Source organism: Carassius carassius, chromosome 22, assembly GCF_963082965.1.
Source record: "Carassius carassius chromosome 22, fCarCar2.1, whole genome shotgun sequence".
Lineage (NCBI taxonomy): Eukaryota > Metazoa > Chordata > Actinopteri > Cypriniformes > Cyprinidae > Carassius > Carassius carassius.
This window is the reverse complement of record NC_081776.1, coordinates 4,980,772-4,997,260: the sequence shown is the minus strand read 5'-3', so window position 1 is coordinate 4,997,260 and position 16,489 is coordinate 4,980,772. Positions and strand designations below refer to the sequence as shown.

Genomic DNA, 16,489 nt, shown 5'->3' with positions numbered 1-16,489 from the left:
TCTGAAGCTTAAAAATATTTTTGCCCATCATACCCTATGCGAATTTCTATGAAATCTGTCAACTATGACAGCTCAAAATCTGCAGACTAGCTTTGGCTTTTGTCAACTAGCAACACATCCAGACTGCAAATCAGGGAAAAAACTGTAAAATTCAAGCATCAGTGCCAAGCATCATCCCAACATTGCTGCAAAGAAATCTGAATGTTTTTAAACAAAGGGATTTATAAAAATAAATATATAATTTCCTTTAAAAAGTTGTATGCAACTAATACCTGAACAAACTTTAACAGGTGCAACACAGAGAGACACACAATGAAGAAAAGAAGCTCTCCGGTATGCCAAAAGGACGGTCACTTCCTGATTTATGACTGTGTACTTAACAGAAATCCTAAAAAAACAGAGCTATAAAGATAACAGATAATGCACTATTTACAGGGAAAGTATCCATATCTGTCCCCACGCCAGCCTTGACCCAAAAACATGAGGAAAGACGAGAAAATGAGAGACAGAAAGGAGGGAACAGGCAAGAATGTAGCTTATTATAGTGTTATCATTGCAGATGATTATCAGGTGTTATCGTGTGCATATGTTCAGCCTCCCCTGCCTGTCTTGATAAACAACAGCTACATTAATGAGAGCAGAACAAACACAGCAGTGGACCATCACAGCCTGTCAATGACAGGAGAGTCTGGACTGTGCTGACGGCACTGACGATGACTCAGAATGGATGCGTTTCAACAAATGCTGGACCACACATTTACGCCTGGAGTGGCACATGGAGATCAAGTGGCTGAACTTAAACCCTTTCAAGCAAATACACTCTCACATCACCCTTGATGACACTGCCTCATCTCTGCAACATATACTCATCCAGATCCTCCAATTAGTGGGACAATGGGGAATGTGTTCTAGTAAGTTCTCAACCCTATAGCTGAGGCAAAGATGGCAATCAGGAACATCTTAGGCCTTGGCTAACAAGCTCTAATCAAAAAAAAAAAAAAAAAAAAAGGAAAAAAGAAAAGTGTGAAGTTAAGGGGTTACCTGGGGTTGAGGATTGACCGTCTTCGGCTAAAGCAATCAAGACTTTGTTCAATAAATCTGCATGACGAAATAACACCATTAGCCTTTCCCCTAAATGTGACACTGCTAGAGTATATAGAGAGAAAACAATGACTCATTTAACACAGGACTGTATTAAAAGGTCCTCATAATTTTCGAGGAGGTAAGGGGGTGCTGATTTACTTCTCACCCCCCCCCCCCCAAAAAAACCTTTGGGCCCCCTTTCACCTCTAATAAAGTAAGATGAAGTCACTCAAAGCTCCCTTCTTGAAGGTTCTTCTTTCCAGTCCAAGCTTCAATTGCTCCCCTCTGATATTCTGCTGGTTCTTGTGTGCTGTTACCTCCGCCAACCTGACACACCTCTTAGATGGAGGTTTTACCCCCTTCCACACCACTTATTTTCCAACAGGAATGAGCTAGATGAACTGGAGTTCTCAAGATGTTGTATTTGCCAATGACAAACTTTAACAGCATCAAAAAATTCAAAAGGCACTCAAAATACTCTCACTCTTTGTTTGTGGCACTTGGGAGTCACAAAGATATCCAAAGGTAAACTAGATATCCAAAAGCAGCTACCTTTGGATGAAGGAAAATTCTGATAAAATCTACACACATTCCTGCTATAGTGTTCTCTCTATAGCTGATCATGGTCCAACACTTCTGTGCAAGTTTTATCAATCATTATTTTGAGGTAATAACTTTTTCAGATAACCTGACCCCAAATGTTACAAACCTTGGTTGGATGGCTTTACTCATCAGTCAAATAGCCTCAGGATGGGTCTTGGACAGTACGAACTGCGAAAGTATCAAACCATCCACTTTGTCATCTTCCCACTGTAGATGCAGGTCTCTCAATACAAACTATTAATGGAGAGTTATAAGAAGAGGAGTTACTGTACTCTCCATCCTATCTGCTATGGTTGGGTGGCTATGCTGGAAGCTCCAATCTTTAAAATCTGTTTTATTTTTGTTAGACTAAACCCAGCACTATTCTCTCTTATCCTTGCCTCAGCTCTCCCAGCTTCTTAGCAGACACACAAACATATCTCTAAAAATGGTTTATTTGGATCGTATTCAGCTCATGATGAGCTCTTTCCCCACTTCCTCCACATTAGAGCAGCTCTGCAGCTTTATAAGAGCCACTTAAACTGGGATCTCTCTCACCCTTTCTCTGTTTGTCTTTCCCTTGCTTATCCTCTTACTGTACTTACAACATCCTAGCAGCTTAACACCATTTTATCTTCCATTTTCACCCCTATTTCTGAACTAAACACTCCCAGTATGACTAGCCACAGTGTAATTATGCGCACTGCACGATTTGAGCCAATTGGAATGGAGGGGCGTGGCCATTTATAAAAAGCTACTGCATAGCGACCGCATTTGATTAGAACCGCCCTCCGCCTCATCTGCGGCCGGATCTGTGCACCCCATCAGTCAAGTGTAATTGAGTTTCAGGGGGGAATGCGAACACATGAGTCGCACCCCTGCCCGCAACTTTGAATGAGGCTAAAGGACTTTTGCGGAGTGGGGCACATATTACGAAGTATGTGGTCAAGTCAGGGACGTAATCAAGTTTGAAACCCAGACTGAAATAACTGTAGTGTTAACAACCCACCACAAGTTGATGAAAGCCCCATTTTTGATTTTTGCACTGCTTAGATATTTTTTGCTTTTGTTTTTTTCCCCTCCAATGATTTAGACCAAACTGCCGCAAGGGCTTCAGGATGCATAGGGATAAATTACAACCACATTCCTCCACAGGCTCCGAGCTGCGCAAACTTTCCTAGCTGCTCCTAACGATCATGGCTAGACTGTTGTGAATCTTCATTTGCTAACGAACAGGAGACTGAGCTATGTGAAATTTCACCACCGTAAGAGTAAAAAAAACAGCATAGCAACAAACCAATCAATTTTCTAAGGCAACGGATCTTAATGGAATGGACCTCACCCTAAACAAACTATCCCTATGGTTAACATGGAAGCACTCTGCCTTTAAAAGAGCCCAACAGACTATTAAATATTTGTGGAAAATAACCCACTTTCAAACACTGAGTTTCATAAAACCCTTCTCAATCCTTAATGCCTTTTATTAATCTGATAGGCCCTGAATGAGCTGTAAGACACGTAATATGGCTGCCTACTGGCTTAGGCTGTGAGCAAAAAGAGGAAAGAGTAGGATACATCAGGGTATTTTTTTCCAAGCAAAAGTTCAATCTGAAACAGATGCCATGACTGTGAATGGTGTGGGTTTTGTCACATGTGACTGCAAATAAAGCCATCAGAAAGGCAGTGCTACAGACTCACAGCTCCCCTCTTGGCAGGATGATTCATCAGCTGGCCGATGGAGTGACAAACCTCTGAAATATTTTGTGTTTAGACTGAAGTACCATTTTTCATTAATTTCAAAGGACTAAAGAACAAATAAACAAATCAATAAATAAAAAAAATCGGAACATTGATATGACTGAAATGTTCGGTTCTATGGCACGTCAGCTGGTGTAGTTTATGCAGTTGTGGCTCGTTCACTGTAATCCAAACCGGCAACCAGCTCGGGAACACAAAAACCTGATTCGTCAGGGTGCGAAAATCACAATAAACCTGCTAAAGTATTTCGCTGTTTGCCTTGGCGGCTTCCAGCTAAGAAAGCTCAATCGCGCTTATGATTTTATCATTTGGGGTATTTATTTCATATATTAATCTTCCTCTCGCCCCGAGTCAAATGTGTTGAGAGACGAACCCTAGTTCCAGCTCTGGAGTCTGAGGTGCTTTCATACATATTCACTGGGTGGGAAAATAAAGGAGAAGTGAGGCCTGGAACAGACAAGCACAGGACACAGAGGGCTCATCTCACATCGCTTTGAAGACGGAACCACACTTTACCTTGCTCTGGATTTAGGGTTCGGCTGAGACGTTTTGTTGCAACAGGACGTACTCGAGACTTCAGGTCAGATTAGAGTCTAAAAAGTAGATTTGAACAATTTTTTTTTTATTTTTTTTGTAGGAAAATCACTAGTGCTTAACCTGCAGTCATTATTTACTATGATTTTACTATGTGATTGCTAAGGTATTCAAAGTGTTTTTTTATTCTCTATGATGTTGTTGTTTTTAGACATGACCTTCAAATGTACAGAATTTTTTATCAGTTTATTGTCTTTCAAGTAAAAACTGTAAAGAAAAAGAATCGTCCTTGAAAAAAAAAGATTTTATCCTTGTCTGTGTGGGATGAGCTATAAATCAAAGATTTATATTTGGTTAGATGTTTGTTAAAATCTGTAATCCTAAGTATGAACAATACTACCAGTAATGCAAAAATCAATAAGTGGTCAGTCTATGATACCTCTGTGTCTCACCTCCGGTCTCTGTGAGTGTTCATTCAGACAACCGCAGTTCAGATGTCTCAACTACATTAAACTGTCTGCAACCACACGCCTTTGTGACTTATAGATGACTACTGTTATTGCTGATACACGGCATTGCTTGAACAATGAAGTTAGTAAATGAAAAAGAGACAAAGAGACTTGTAATGTAAAAGCCCACTTAGAACAGATATATGCATCGGCTCCATGTGTTTTCATTAATCGTGGCTGTGCAGGTTGTGGGCTTGTTCCACTGTGTTTACTCCCATTTCCTGCCTGTTTAAATTACACTGCACTTACGCAGCCCTGGATTCATGGGCCTGTCAGATTGCAGCCTGCCCCACTGGGCACAGACGCACTGCAGTCACCAGCATGGCACATCAGGGGGCTGATCCAGAACCAGCTTTGGCTGCTTTTAACCAACAGTCCTTCCTAACAGGTGGCAGCCCATCAGAAGAGGTACAGGAGCCGGAGCCTCCTCAAATATCAGTTCAAATTAATGGAAAAAAAGGGGATTTTTAAAAAAAATATTGTTAAATATAGGTAAAATTTAAAACACATATGGACACAATAAGTGCATTGTATCAAATAATTAATTTAAATGCAAGTACATCGTAGTAATACATAGTAGTTAAGAGACTGGGTCCAAAATGTTAATAAATAAATTACAAATAAATCAGTTCAGTTATAAATGCTACAAGTGAATTTAGTCATCACAACATTACATTGTACAATATGAAAAATGTATATTCTTTTGAGATTTGCTAAAGATTATATGAAACAGTAATTAAATTATAGTGTATACATTACAGGGTGTAAATTATAGTGTTTTTAAAGATTTAGTGAGTGTTAGGGTAAGGGTAAGGTTAAAAATCTCAGCCAACAACTGATATGGTATTGTTATGGCGCTTTTCCACTGCATGGTATAGCACGGTATGGTTCGCTTTTGGGAGGTTTTCCACTGGGTACATTAAACCTGGTACTTTTTTCAGTTCCACCTCGGTTGAGGTTCCAAGTAAACCGTACTGTTACCAAAATATGACATGTAAACTCTGCTGATCACAGATTGGCCTGGAGAGAAATGGTCACTACTTGCAACCCAGATACACAACAGAACCACCAGATTTAAATCAGGACAGCCAGCGAAGGATCGGACGCAACTCTTTTGAACAAGCACACCTTTTCTAACAACCAAAAAATGGCTGTTTCGTTGCCTGCTGAGGAAGAATAGACGTACCTCTTGTTGATAGCAGAGGAGCAGATCCTGCGAGCGCTTGATGGGGCGACGCAGAATGAAAACCTTTTTCAGGAGTCACTGAAGTAGAGGCGGCACAACGATAACGACATGTGAATAATCCTGTCCACTCTAAAGCAGTACTAAAAAGCAGTGGAAATGCAAACCGAGCAGAACCGTACTGAACCATGCCGAGCCGAGTCGTACCAAGCAGTCGAAAACTGCCATTATGCAATATGCATAGAGTACCATTTCAGTTACAAGCAAATATGAGTTTTTTTATGCAATTGGCGCCTGACAGTATGTTCCCAAATGTAACCGAAAAAGGTAAAAAGCAGAAGAAACTAAATTCGCTTTCTTCTGTATCAGAGGAAAACTTTCAAGCTAATTAGTTTTTATCACTCTCATATGCAACAGGTGAAGAAAGATTATCAAACTTGACCAAAATACTGACTAAACAGAGTCTATATTATTGAAGGATCTCATAAAAAAAGAATGACATGGCCAAATGAAAATTTGCTACAATGAAGGAGCAGATGATAGAACATTAGAAATAGTCCAAAAAGACGGCATGATTATCAAAAACCTACTACAATCTAGTATTGGTTCGAATTGAATATCAGCCTCCCTGGAAAACTCCCTCGCGGACCACCACTGGAGCTCGGACAGGTGTGAGCCTTTGAATCATCACAAAATCTGCATGAATCCTTACTGAACTCTTGATCTATTCGAAGGGGAACATCTGAAAACAGATGGCTAACATAAACATCTATCGGAGTGACAATCAGAAAGAAAACAAGAGAAGTGAGCGAAAGATGGATGAAGGTGAGCTGAGGACGAGTGCGGAAAGAGGGAAGGAAACAGAATGGAGGACTCAAGGCCTAACAGATTATTTCTGTTCCAGGCCTGAGGTCATTATTAATCAATCTTCTCTAGTTCATGTTTTATTCAGAGTGACCCGTAAAATGCAAGACTCTTCCCTATTTATACAGCTGCCTTTGTGCTGCCAGATCACAGCCAGACGACTTTGGCCAAGGGTGGTCAAGCACTTCGCTTCTCTCCTCCAAGATTGTAAACTTTACATACTGATCTAAGATCAGCAGTCTCTAAAGTAAACAGCAGACTTTTACATTATAAGAGAGGAGGTGAAACTGGCCACAGAACATAACTGACAGTAACTTTCATCAAACACTGACTGCTCATCATAGACAGAGCATCCTCTCAAGGAATTATTCATAGTGAGGTATTGAAAGCACCAAAAAAGTAGCATGGCATTACTAGCATTGGGTTTATACATTTATGTTATGTATATGCACATATGAAGAGTTTGTTTTCAAAACGCAATAAAATCCATATTGATTAATTTGAGTAAAAATGTGTTTTCTGTACCAAGAAAGTGCCAAGATGAAAACCACTATTTTCTGTTTCAAACTTTCACATAGCATCTTTAGGTTATAATAACATAAAAAAATCAAGTCCAGATTTAAATTTTCAAAGATTATTATTTTTTTTTCAAAATGCAATAAATCCATGATAGGTTTTTTGCAATAAATCCATTGAATCACTATGAAAGTTATTTTTCATACTGAAACGGATGAAAATACACAACAGTAAGTTTATCCACATGTGGTCAATACTAATCTTATATACAGGCACTGGACTAAAAATACAATCTGTTATAGCTTCCAACATGAATTCAACAGGAACAATTAATCTTGATAATGCTATAAATTAATTACAGCAATAAAATAACATTTAATCATGAACAAGTACATGAACAACAATATCACATTAGACCACAGAAGACTTGTGCCGGTATTCGGTATTGCGATATATCACGGTAATGAATATGCATGATATTGTTATCGTGGGCACTTCTAAATACCGTGAATAATTATACATTACAAATTATTCAGAATTTGGGATGCATTTTAAGAAATTTTTTTCCCATCAACTGGTCAAAATGCATAACACCGCTGTATGCTGCTTGAAAGACTTGTGTGCGCTCTGATGTAAACAAGCATACATGAGAAGCACATGGGGGAACACATGAGAGATGCGCTGAATGAAAGCACATTCACTCTAAACTGCAGAAAACTGCAGCCATTACCCTGGAAACCCCATAAATAAAGCAGCTGTACCACTTTCTGAAACCTATTTAAATAGCCATTAAGATTTGTGGATTTGCTATGTTGTTCATCACAGTGCCAAATACTTAAATATTTAGACTTAATAGGCTATTCATTTTAAAACTTTTTTTTTTTTTTTTTTTTTACATTTTAATCTGGACTAAACCATGACCTAGATATTGTTTGAAAGTGTTTTGATTCTTTATTGTTCATTCACACTTTACATTAGGGATTCATTAGTTAATTAATTAGTTAACATAAACTGCAAATTAAAAATTCTTCTGAATTCTTTAGTATTCCAATATTTAATAACACATTAAAATCGAAGGTTGGAACTGTGTTATTTAATGAGCTAACATGAACTAAGACTTGTATTTTTTAACAAAGATTAATAACTTCTGTAGCAAATGTAGTTATTGGTCCATAATTGGAATGTTAATGCATTAACTTAGGTTACCTAATAAGATCTTATTGTAAAGTGATACTTACTGGTCTTTATAGTTCTTGTGCACTTTAATCAGTGTAAAACTTTTAAATTTATTTATATATTTATTGTTTTATTGTATTTAAATATTCAGTTATTTTTTGTTATAAGAAAAAGTTATTAAGTTGTTATATTGTATTATGACCATTAGGTTTATGACCAAAAGTTATATTATATATATATCATTTATATTTATATATAAATAAATAAATATATATATGTGTATATAATTGTATGTATATATATGTATATATGTATATATGTATATAAAATAAATAATAAAAAAGCATATGCACCATGGTATCCAATGGCCTCTGTACTAAAGTACTCTTTTCTCTTTTGTAATGTATGTGTATTTATTATTCACAACTTAATAACCCTAAAGCTAAACTCTAAAGGCCCTATTAGATGTATAATGCACAATAATTGTGTTTCTGTTCCTGAAAACGCCAATTCTTCATCTAAATGGTGTGCTTTTTTGGTGAGTCTATTGTCTTTGTTGGCTCTGTGGGTTGTATGACTGAGCGGTTCTTTCAGCGCCGACTTAATCACCTTCCTGCATTCCAGCCATTTAAACAGAGATGCTGTAACATCCTGTGAACAACTCAAACCAAATAAAACAACTTTATGCCATAAACAGAGAAAAAGAACAGGCAAGGAGGACGAGTAATAAAAAAAGCATTGACCACAACAGAGGATGAGCTGGCAACGAGGCCTAATAGGGAGGTCTGGCGGAGTTTAAATACTATATGGGTATGAGTTCACAAACGTGTGTTTTTGTGTGGATTATGATCCTCTTGTGTGTTTGCATTGTCTACATCCTGATTAGTCTATGCTGGTGATGCCTTGCAGGCTTATGTATAACTTGGTTGTGCAATCTTCAATTTTCCTTTCTCAGTAACTCCGCCAGTCACCATTAAGATTGAAGGGACAAGAGCTTTAGAGAAGAGACCAAAAAAGGCTGGGTACAGAGATGAAAAAAGAGGAAATAACTTATTTTGCGTTCCACGGCAGAAAGTTAAAAAGGTTTGGAAACAACATAAGGGTGAGTAAATGACGACAAGAATGTCATTTTTGGGTGAGCTTTGCCTTTAAGAGAAGTGAAGCAAAAGGGACACACTGTCTTTATATGCAATAAACTGTTAGAGAGACAAAGGAAATCAGGGTAAAAAACCTCAAGTCCTACATTACCCAGCTCAGTGCCAGCTTATAGTGCCAGGCCAGTAAAAAGGAAGCCCATAAAAACTTAATTAAAAGATCAATGTTTAGCTTCAAAGAAAGGGCAAGGGCTCAAACAGTGTACAGCCCCTCGTAAATACTTAAGAACATTTTGAATGCAAGAGGCTTGTCATTAGTAGAGGACTGGGCACAGAGGACACCAACCTCAGTCCTCTACAGGCTTGATGGCAACTGTGCCACAACGGGCCATTCAATTAGTTACTAATAACTCGGTTTCTAAAAATTATGTTCAGCAAAGAGCCCCCTCCCAAATCGAGCCACTTAAGGGTCTACTGAGAGGCATACGTGCCATCAAGAGACACCACAAGTAAATTCATGTGGACGTTACTAACAATAATGGACTGAACAGAATATGCTAAATTAAGCCAATAATGAGCCCAGACTTTTCTCATCAATTTAAGCATTTCATGGCCAAACGGGCCCGTTCTGGCATCTTCCATGCTGAAGGGATCTAAATGGGCGAACTGCAGTGTGGAGAGAACACTAATGTAATGTGCTACATTCCCAACACAACGAAAAGAAGAGAGGTCAAAGAAGACATCAATCAAATGGGCTTGTGAACGCCGGCAGCTCGTCCAGTCCACCATCTGCATCTGATTCCACCATCAGAGAAAGACCAAAAGTGTCTTCAAGCGGATTGTGTCTTACATGCAGGACATGTAACTGAAGAATGTGCAGGATGCCGTACATGTGGATACCATATGAATGCAAAATGCCAAATATCCTCGAGCTATTGGATTTAGAGAGGAAAAATCCAGATATGTGTGTAACCATTTGAGAGGTAGAGCCTAACCGGTGAAACATGAAATATTCATTATCTCTGCCTTAATGTGTCCGACATGAATTTGCCATGTTGGCCAAGCCAAAACAAAACCCTGCACAAATCTGCATGCTCTTGAACAATCCTACATAATTCATTTGCTCTGTACTCACCAAGTTATCTGAGAACTCATGAGAGTCAAAAACCTGGCACGAAGGTTCAGGAGTTCTTATCACCCCCCATGAGAGTGGTGCTTTCTAAACAATGTCAGTGATAGTTTGGACAAGATAAACACAGAATTGTTGACCTTAGAGAAGGTCCAGGAGGAATAACAGTTTGTAGGACCAGAGCAAAAACAGAGGATGACTGTTTGCTGCTTTTGACGGCACTTTTCAGGATAACCACTAGTGAAGTGGTGGAAACTGCGATTGAAGATCATTATTCTGGAAATTCTAGCCCCTTTTAAGCACATCATGTGAAAGAATTCAATTCGAAAACCAACTAACAGACCTCATGTTTACATAGCGCAGTAGCCTCAACTGACCAGTGGCAATGCTCAGTTTGAAAAGGCTGTGCAACCTTTCAGTCCGTTCAAAGTCTGATGAAAGCTGTCTCTCTCAAAGGAAAATAAAAGTACAGACATCTCTCTACTTCATATTAAACAAGTATGGGGGTGAAGGGGGGGGGGGGGTACTGAGAGCCTTGGAAAGTGCCAATTTTTGGAACAAAGTTTACTTGCAGCAAACTAAAATCTTAAACATTATTTGTTCACTGGCCAAAGGCTTGTCATCAGGCAGCCCACATAAAAAAATGCATTTCAATAATGTCGGAGCAAGCCAAAAACCTGCCAAGCAGATAGTTCCCCGTGCAGTGAAACACATAAGCATTGTATGAGCCTTGGCACCATCACAGCAGATCACTCTCCTCTCCTTTTGAGGAATGGGGCCGATTTAAAGTGTGTATAATGTATATGTAGACTTCCAGACAATTTATTTTTATGATGTTACAAAAAGCTTTGGGGATGGATGCAGAACCGGGACGCACCGACTCAGGGACTAAACCCAGTGTCCGTTTGCAGACAATTTACTGTTACGGTAGGTATGGCAATGGGTTCAAAGTGAAGTGCAGAAAACGGATCCATGCATACATTTATTACAGAGAAGGGATCGTTCATCATGGTGAGACTAAATCCAGCCACTACCTCCTCAAACACTTCTCTCTTTCACCGTCCAAATGCTGATACTCCTTTTCTTTATCGCGCCATTCCAGTTGCTCTTTTTTTTACGTCTTTCTCACCCCCCCTTCCTCCACTCTTGGCTCTCCTCTGCCTTTTAAGTGAGCCTTGGGTAGCATTTTGGTTTTCTTTTGTTAAAGTAACAGTAAACGAAGCTAATAAAACACAATATATTGGACAATTTATTTTCTGTAGGAACACATTCCACTCTATAAAGAGGACTAATGGCATTTACACAGAGCTGGACTGATTCTTAAAGCCAATAGACAGTGATGGTTAGCGTCAGCTAAGGGCTGTGCGGTCCAGGCCAGATGGCTCCAATACTTAATGGGTGACAAATTCAACTACCTGAGAAACCTAGCAGTACCTTGAGTGCACATATACACATAAATACATAAAGTTGTGGAATCGTGAAGAAAAGGCAAGATGCATAAAAAGATTTTTTTTATGGTAACGTTTACAATAAGGTTCAATTTAGTACCATTACTCAATGCAACAGGAATATATATATATATATATATACTGTATACACACATATATGTATGTATATATATATATATATATATATATATATATATATATATACAACCCGAATTCCGGAAAAGTTGGGACGTTTTTTAAATTTTAATAAAATGAAAACTAAAAGACTTTCAAATCACATGAGCCAATATTTTATTCACAATAGAACATAGATAACATAGCAAATGTCTAAACTGAGAAAGTTTACAATTTTATGCACAAAATGAGCTCATTTCAATTTTGATTTCTGCTACAGGTCTCAAAATAGTTGGGACGGGGCATGTTTACCATGGTGTAGCATCTCCTTTTCTTTTCAAAACAGTTTGAAGACGTCTGGGCATTGAGGCTATGAGTTGCTGGAGTTTTGCTGTTGGAATTTGGTCCCATTCTTGCCTTATATAGATTTCCAGCTGCTGAAGAGTTCGTGGTCGTCTTTGACGTATTTTTCGTTTAATGATGCGCCAAATGTTCTCTATAGGTGAAAGATCTGGACGGCAGGCAGGCCAGGTTAGCACCCGGACTCTTCTACGACGAAGCCATGCTGTTGTTATAGCTGCAGTATGTGGTTTTGCATTGTCCTGCTGAAATAAACAAGGCCTTCCCTGAAATAGATGTTGTTTGGAGGGAAGCATATGTTGCTTTAAAACCTTTATATACCTTTCAGCATTCACAGAGCCTTCCAAAACATGCAAGCTGCCCATAGCGTATGCACTTATGCACCCCCATACCATCAGAAATGCTGGCTTTTGAACTGAACGCTGATAACATGCTGGAAGGTCTCCCTCCTCTTTAGCACGGAGGACACGGCGTCGTGATTTCCAACAAGAATGTCAAATTTGGACTCGTCTGACCATAAAACACTATTCCACTTTGAAATAGTCCATTTTAAATGAGCCTTGGCCCACAGGACACGACGGCGCCTCTGGACCATGTTCACATATGGCTTCCTTTTTGCATGGGTAGATCTTTAGTTGGCATCTGCTGATGGCACGGCGAATTGTGTTTACCGACAGTGGTTTCTGGAGGTATTCCTGGGCCCTTTAGTAATGTCATTGACACAATCATGCCGATGAGTGATGCAGTGTCGTCTGAGAGCCCGAAGACCACGGGCATCCAATAAAGGTTTCCGGCCTTGTCCCTTACGCACAGAGATTTCTCCAGTTTCTCTGAATCTTTTGATGATGTTATGCACTGTAGATGATGAGATTTGCAAAGCCTTTGCAATTTGACGTTGAGGAACATTGTTTTTAAAGTTTTCCACAATCTTTTTACGCAATCTTTCACAGATTGGAGAGACTCTGCCCATCTTTACTTCTGAGAGACTCTGCTTCTCTAAGACAAAGCTTTTATAGCTAATCATGTTACAGACCTGATATCAATTAACTTAATTAATCACTAGATGTTCTCCCTGCTGAATCTTTTCAAAACTGCTTGTTTTTTAGCCATTTGTTGCCCCCGTGCCAACTTTTTTGAGACCTGTAGCAGGCATTAAATTTTAAATGAGCTAATTAAGTGGATAAAAGTGTAAGATTTCTCAGTTTAAACATTTGCTACGTTATCTATGTTCTATTGTGAATAAAATATTGGCTCATGTGATTTGAAATTCCTTTAGTTTTCATTTTATTAAAATTTAAAAAACGTCCCAACTTTTCCGGAATTCGGGTTGTATATATATATATATATATATATATATATATACATGCATATATATACATATATACATACATACATACATAACAGGCATTATATCTGTAATAATAATAATAATAAAGCATAATGCAATGCATTAATTCATGTTGATGCACTGAACTTTATTGTAAAGTCATAATGAGCATCCACTGAAAAACAACTATCCTGTCTTTTTAACACTTTAACAGTTTACAATAAGGTTCAATTTTGTGTCATGGGTTAATACAACAGATAATTATGAACAATACTTTAACCAGTTTTTTGGATGTCAAATAAAGATGGAACAGATGTGTTTTAAGCCGATTCTTGAAGATGGCTAAGGACTCTGATTGAGTTGGGGAGGTCATTCCACCAGGAGGGAACATTTAATTTAAAAGACCGTAAATATGACTCTGTGCTTCTTTTGGATGTCACAATCAAGCGACATTCACTTGTAGAACGCAAACTTCTAGAGGGCCCATAAGTCTGAAGTAATCAATTTAGGTAAAGGGGTGGAGTTTTTTGTAGTCAAACATCAATGCCTTGAATTTTATGAAAGCAGCTATTGGTAGCCAGTGCAAATTGATAAGCAGAGGTGTGACATGTACTCTTTTTGGCCCATTAAAAATTAATCTTGCTGTCGCGTTCTGGATTAATTGTAAAGGTTTGATAGAACTGGCTGGAAGACCTGACAAGAAGAGAGCATTGCAATAGTCCAGCCTGGACAGAACAAGAGCTTGAACAAGGAGTGCAGCATGTTCCGAACGAAAGGCCTGATCTTGATGTTGAAAATATCAGATTTTAACTAATATGAACAACTTTAGAAGAAAAGAATTGTTTAAAAAATTATATTACCCTAGTTAATGAATGCTGTTCATGCAAGCTAATGCATTAATTCATGTTAATGCACTGAACCTTACTGTAAAGTGTAATCATTTTCTTAATGGGAATACACTGAAAAACACAACTGCGAATGGAGCAACACTAGACAGGTCATCATAATCAATGGATACATACAATAAAAAGTGATACATTCATAGAAAAAGAGTATCACCCTTTCTTACCTGTTCGGGGCTCATCTTCTGGAGCTCCTCCTCCCAGGCGACCTGTTGGCTGCGATGGTATGCAGAGGGTGGGGCCAGGTCCTGCAGGATGTGGGGGTCTCTCTCGCGGCACAGGGCTGTGAGATGGCTGATGTACAGTTTCAGTTTACTGCGGTTCTGATTGAGGTCTATGAGTGGGGGGATAATCTGTCCAAAACAGGAATGAGGAAATGGGTTAGAGATAAAGAGTCATTTTAATCTCAGTTTTCCTCTACTGTTCAAGAATTAGATATTTGTACACGAGCCAGGGAGATAAAACGGCGGGTATGCAGACGCATGCTTTAATGACAACACTTTTAGCAAGCCAAAACACAAGAGTTCAAATTTTGCTTGGTCACATATGATTGCAGTCAAAAATGAGAATGAAAAAAGAACAATATTCAGTGAAAGGTTGCGGATGATTATGGATGATAAACCACAGCTGAAACACATGAATCCCAGTGAGAACAGTGGTAAAATAAAAATGTGTCAGGAGAAATATTACCATTCCAGGAACATAGACAAACAATCTCAGTTACCTGGATCGCTGCCGACAGATGCCCGGTCTTTACAAAACATCTCTATACACAGCAGACACTCACACAGCTTTTCCATATCCATCAATATAATACATACACTTGTGAGGGGGGAAATCCAGAAACCATATGTCTCGTGCCATGTGTGTATCCTACAGGCTTCAACAAAGGATTCTGGTACAATGCATGATTAAGCCATTACATTTGTTTTCACGTCCTTCTAAAAATGAGATAAATAGCAACATGCTTGTGTTGATGTGAATAAGAGTTTAGAAAAAAAAAATGTTAGCCTGAATGCAATGTAAGTCGCTTTGGATAAAAGCTTCTGCTAAAATGCATAAATTTATAATGACATTCAGTACAATTACATAGATTAAGAATAAGAATTATGGAGTACGAGCCTTACTGATAAAAAGCCATAATAATATAAATTGCACAGACTCAGATAACAGATATTTAAGTGTCATCTACATAAAATGATCAAACTTGCACACATTATGCACAATAATGCATAGCTATGTAAAACGACAGCTTGAATCAAGATGTTACATTAGCTGGTTTTTGGCTGCATTGGTGAACCCATAAATTCTGGGATGAGAGAGGTGAGTATTGTTTTTGAAATACTATAGTACAACACAAGACAGAAGAAGATCTATTGAAATATTGTCTTATAAATACCTGCTCAAAGAGGGCCGAGAACATAGTAGGGCTTAGGGAGCTCTGTGAACGCTCCTCATCGCTCAGTAGCAGAAAGCAAATAGTTACCTGATTGTCGAGAAGCAGGGAGAGGAAACAGAGGCTAAAACGAAAGAGTGAGTAATGAGAGAGATGTAAAAAAAAAGAGTCTGCTTTCGTCTGAAGCAGCCCAAGCTCGCAGGAACATTTGTGTCCCCGCACTTTATTAATTCTTATTAACCTCATCTGTATCTTTCCAGGACAGAATGTTATTCTGTTTTCGTTGGCTTGCCTGAGGCAATGAAGGCTCTCTAGGGTGGACCCTGGCAGCGGAGTGCGATCAAACAAAACTGTGAAAGAACAAGATGGAAGAAGGTGGAGGAAGAAAGAAAGGCTAAAGTGGGGCGCCGGTTCTTCCTGGCTCTGGAACCAATTAGAGGGATGCAAACTGGGTTTCTGCATAGAACCGGAGCAGCAGACGCACCTACATCATGCTCTCGTTAGTCTACGGTCT

At 38.7% G+C, this 16,489-nt stretch overlaps 1 protein-coding gene across 7 annotated transcripts in view; it reads right to left on the bottom strand.

The window, feature by feature from the left end:
- Positions 1-16,489, bottom strand: part of LOC132098748 (ELKS/Rab6-interacting/CAST family member 1-like) — a 201,058-nt gene that overhangs the window by 8,277 nt on the left and 176,292 nt on the right. For 6 of the 7 annotated variants that reach the window (XM_059504904.1, XM_059504905.1, XM_059504906.1 and 3 more), the window contains one exon: positions 14,747-14,932. In XM_059504904.1, coding sequence (XP_059360887.1) covers positions 14,747-14,932 — 186 coding nt within the window. Of the gene's footprint in view, positions 1-14,746; positions 14,933-16,489 lie in introns of those variants that run through there. The other variant, XM_059504910.1, reaches the window with a different exon arrangement.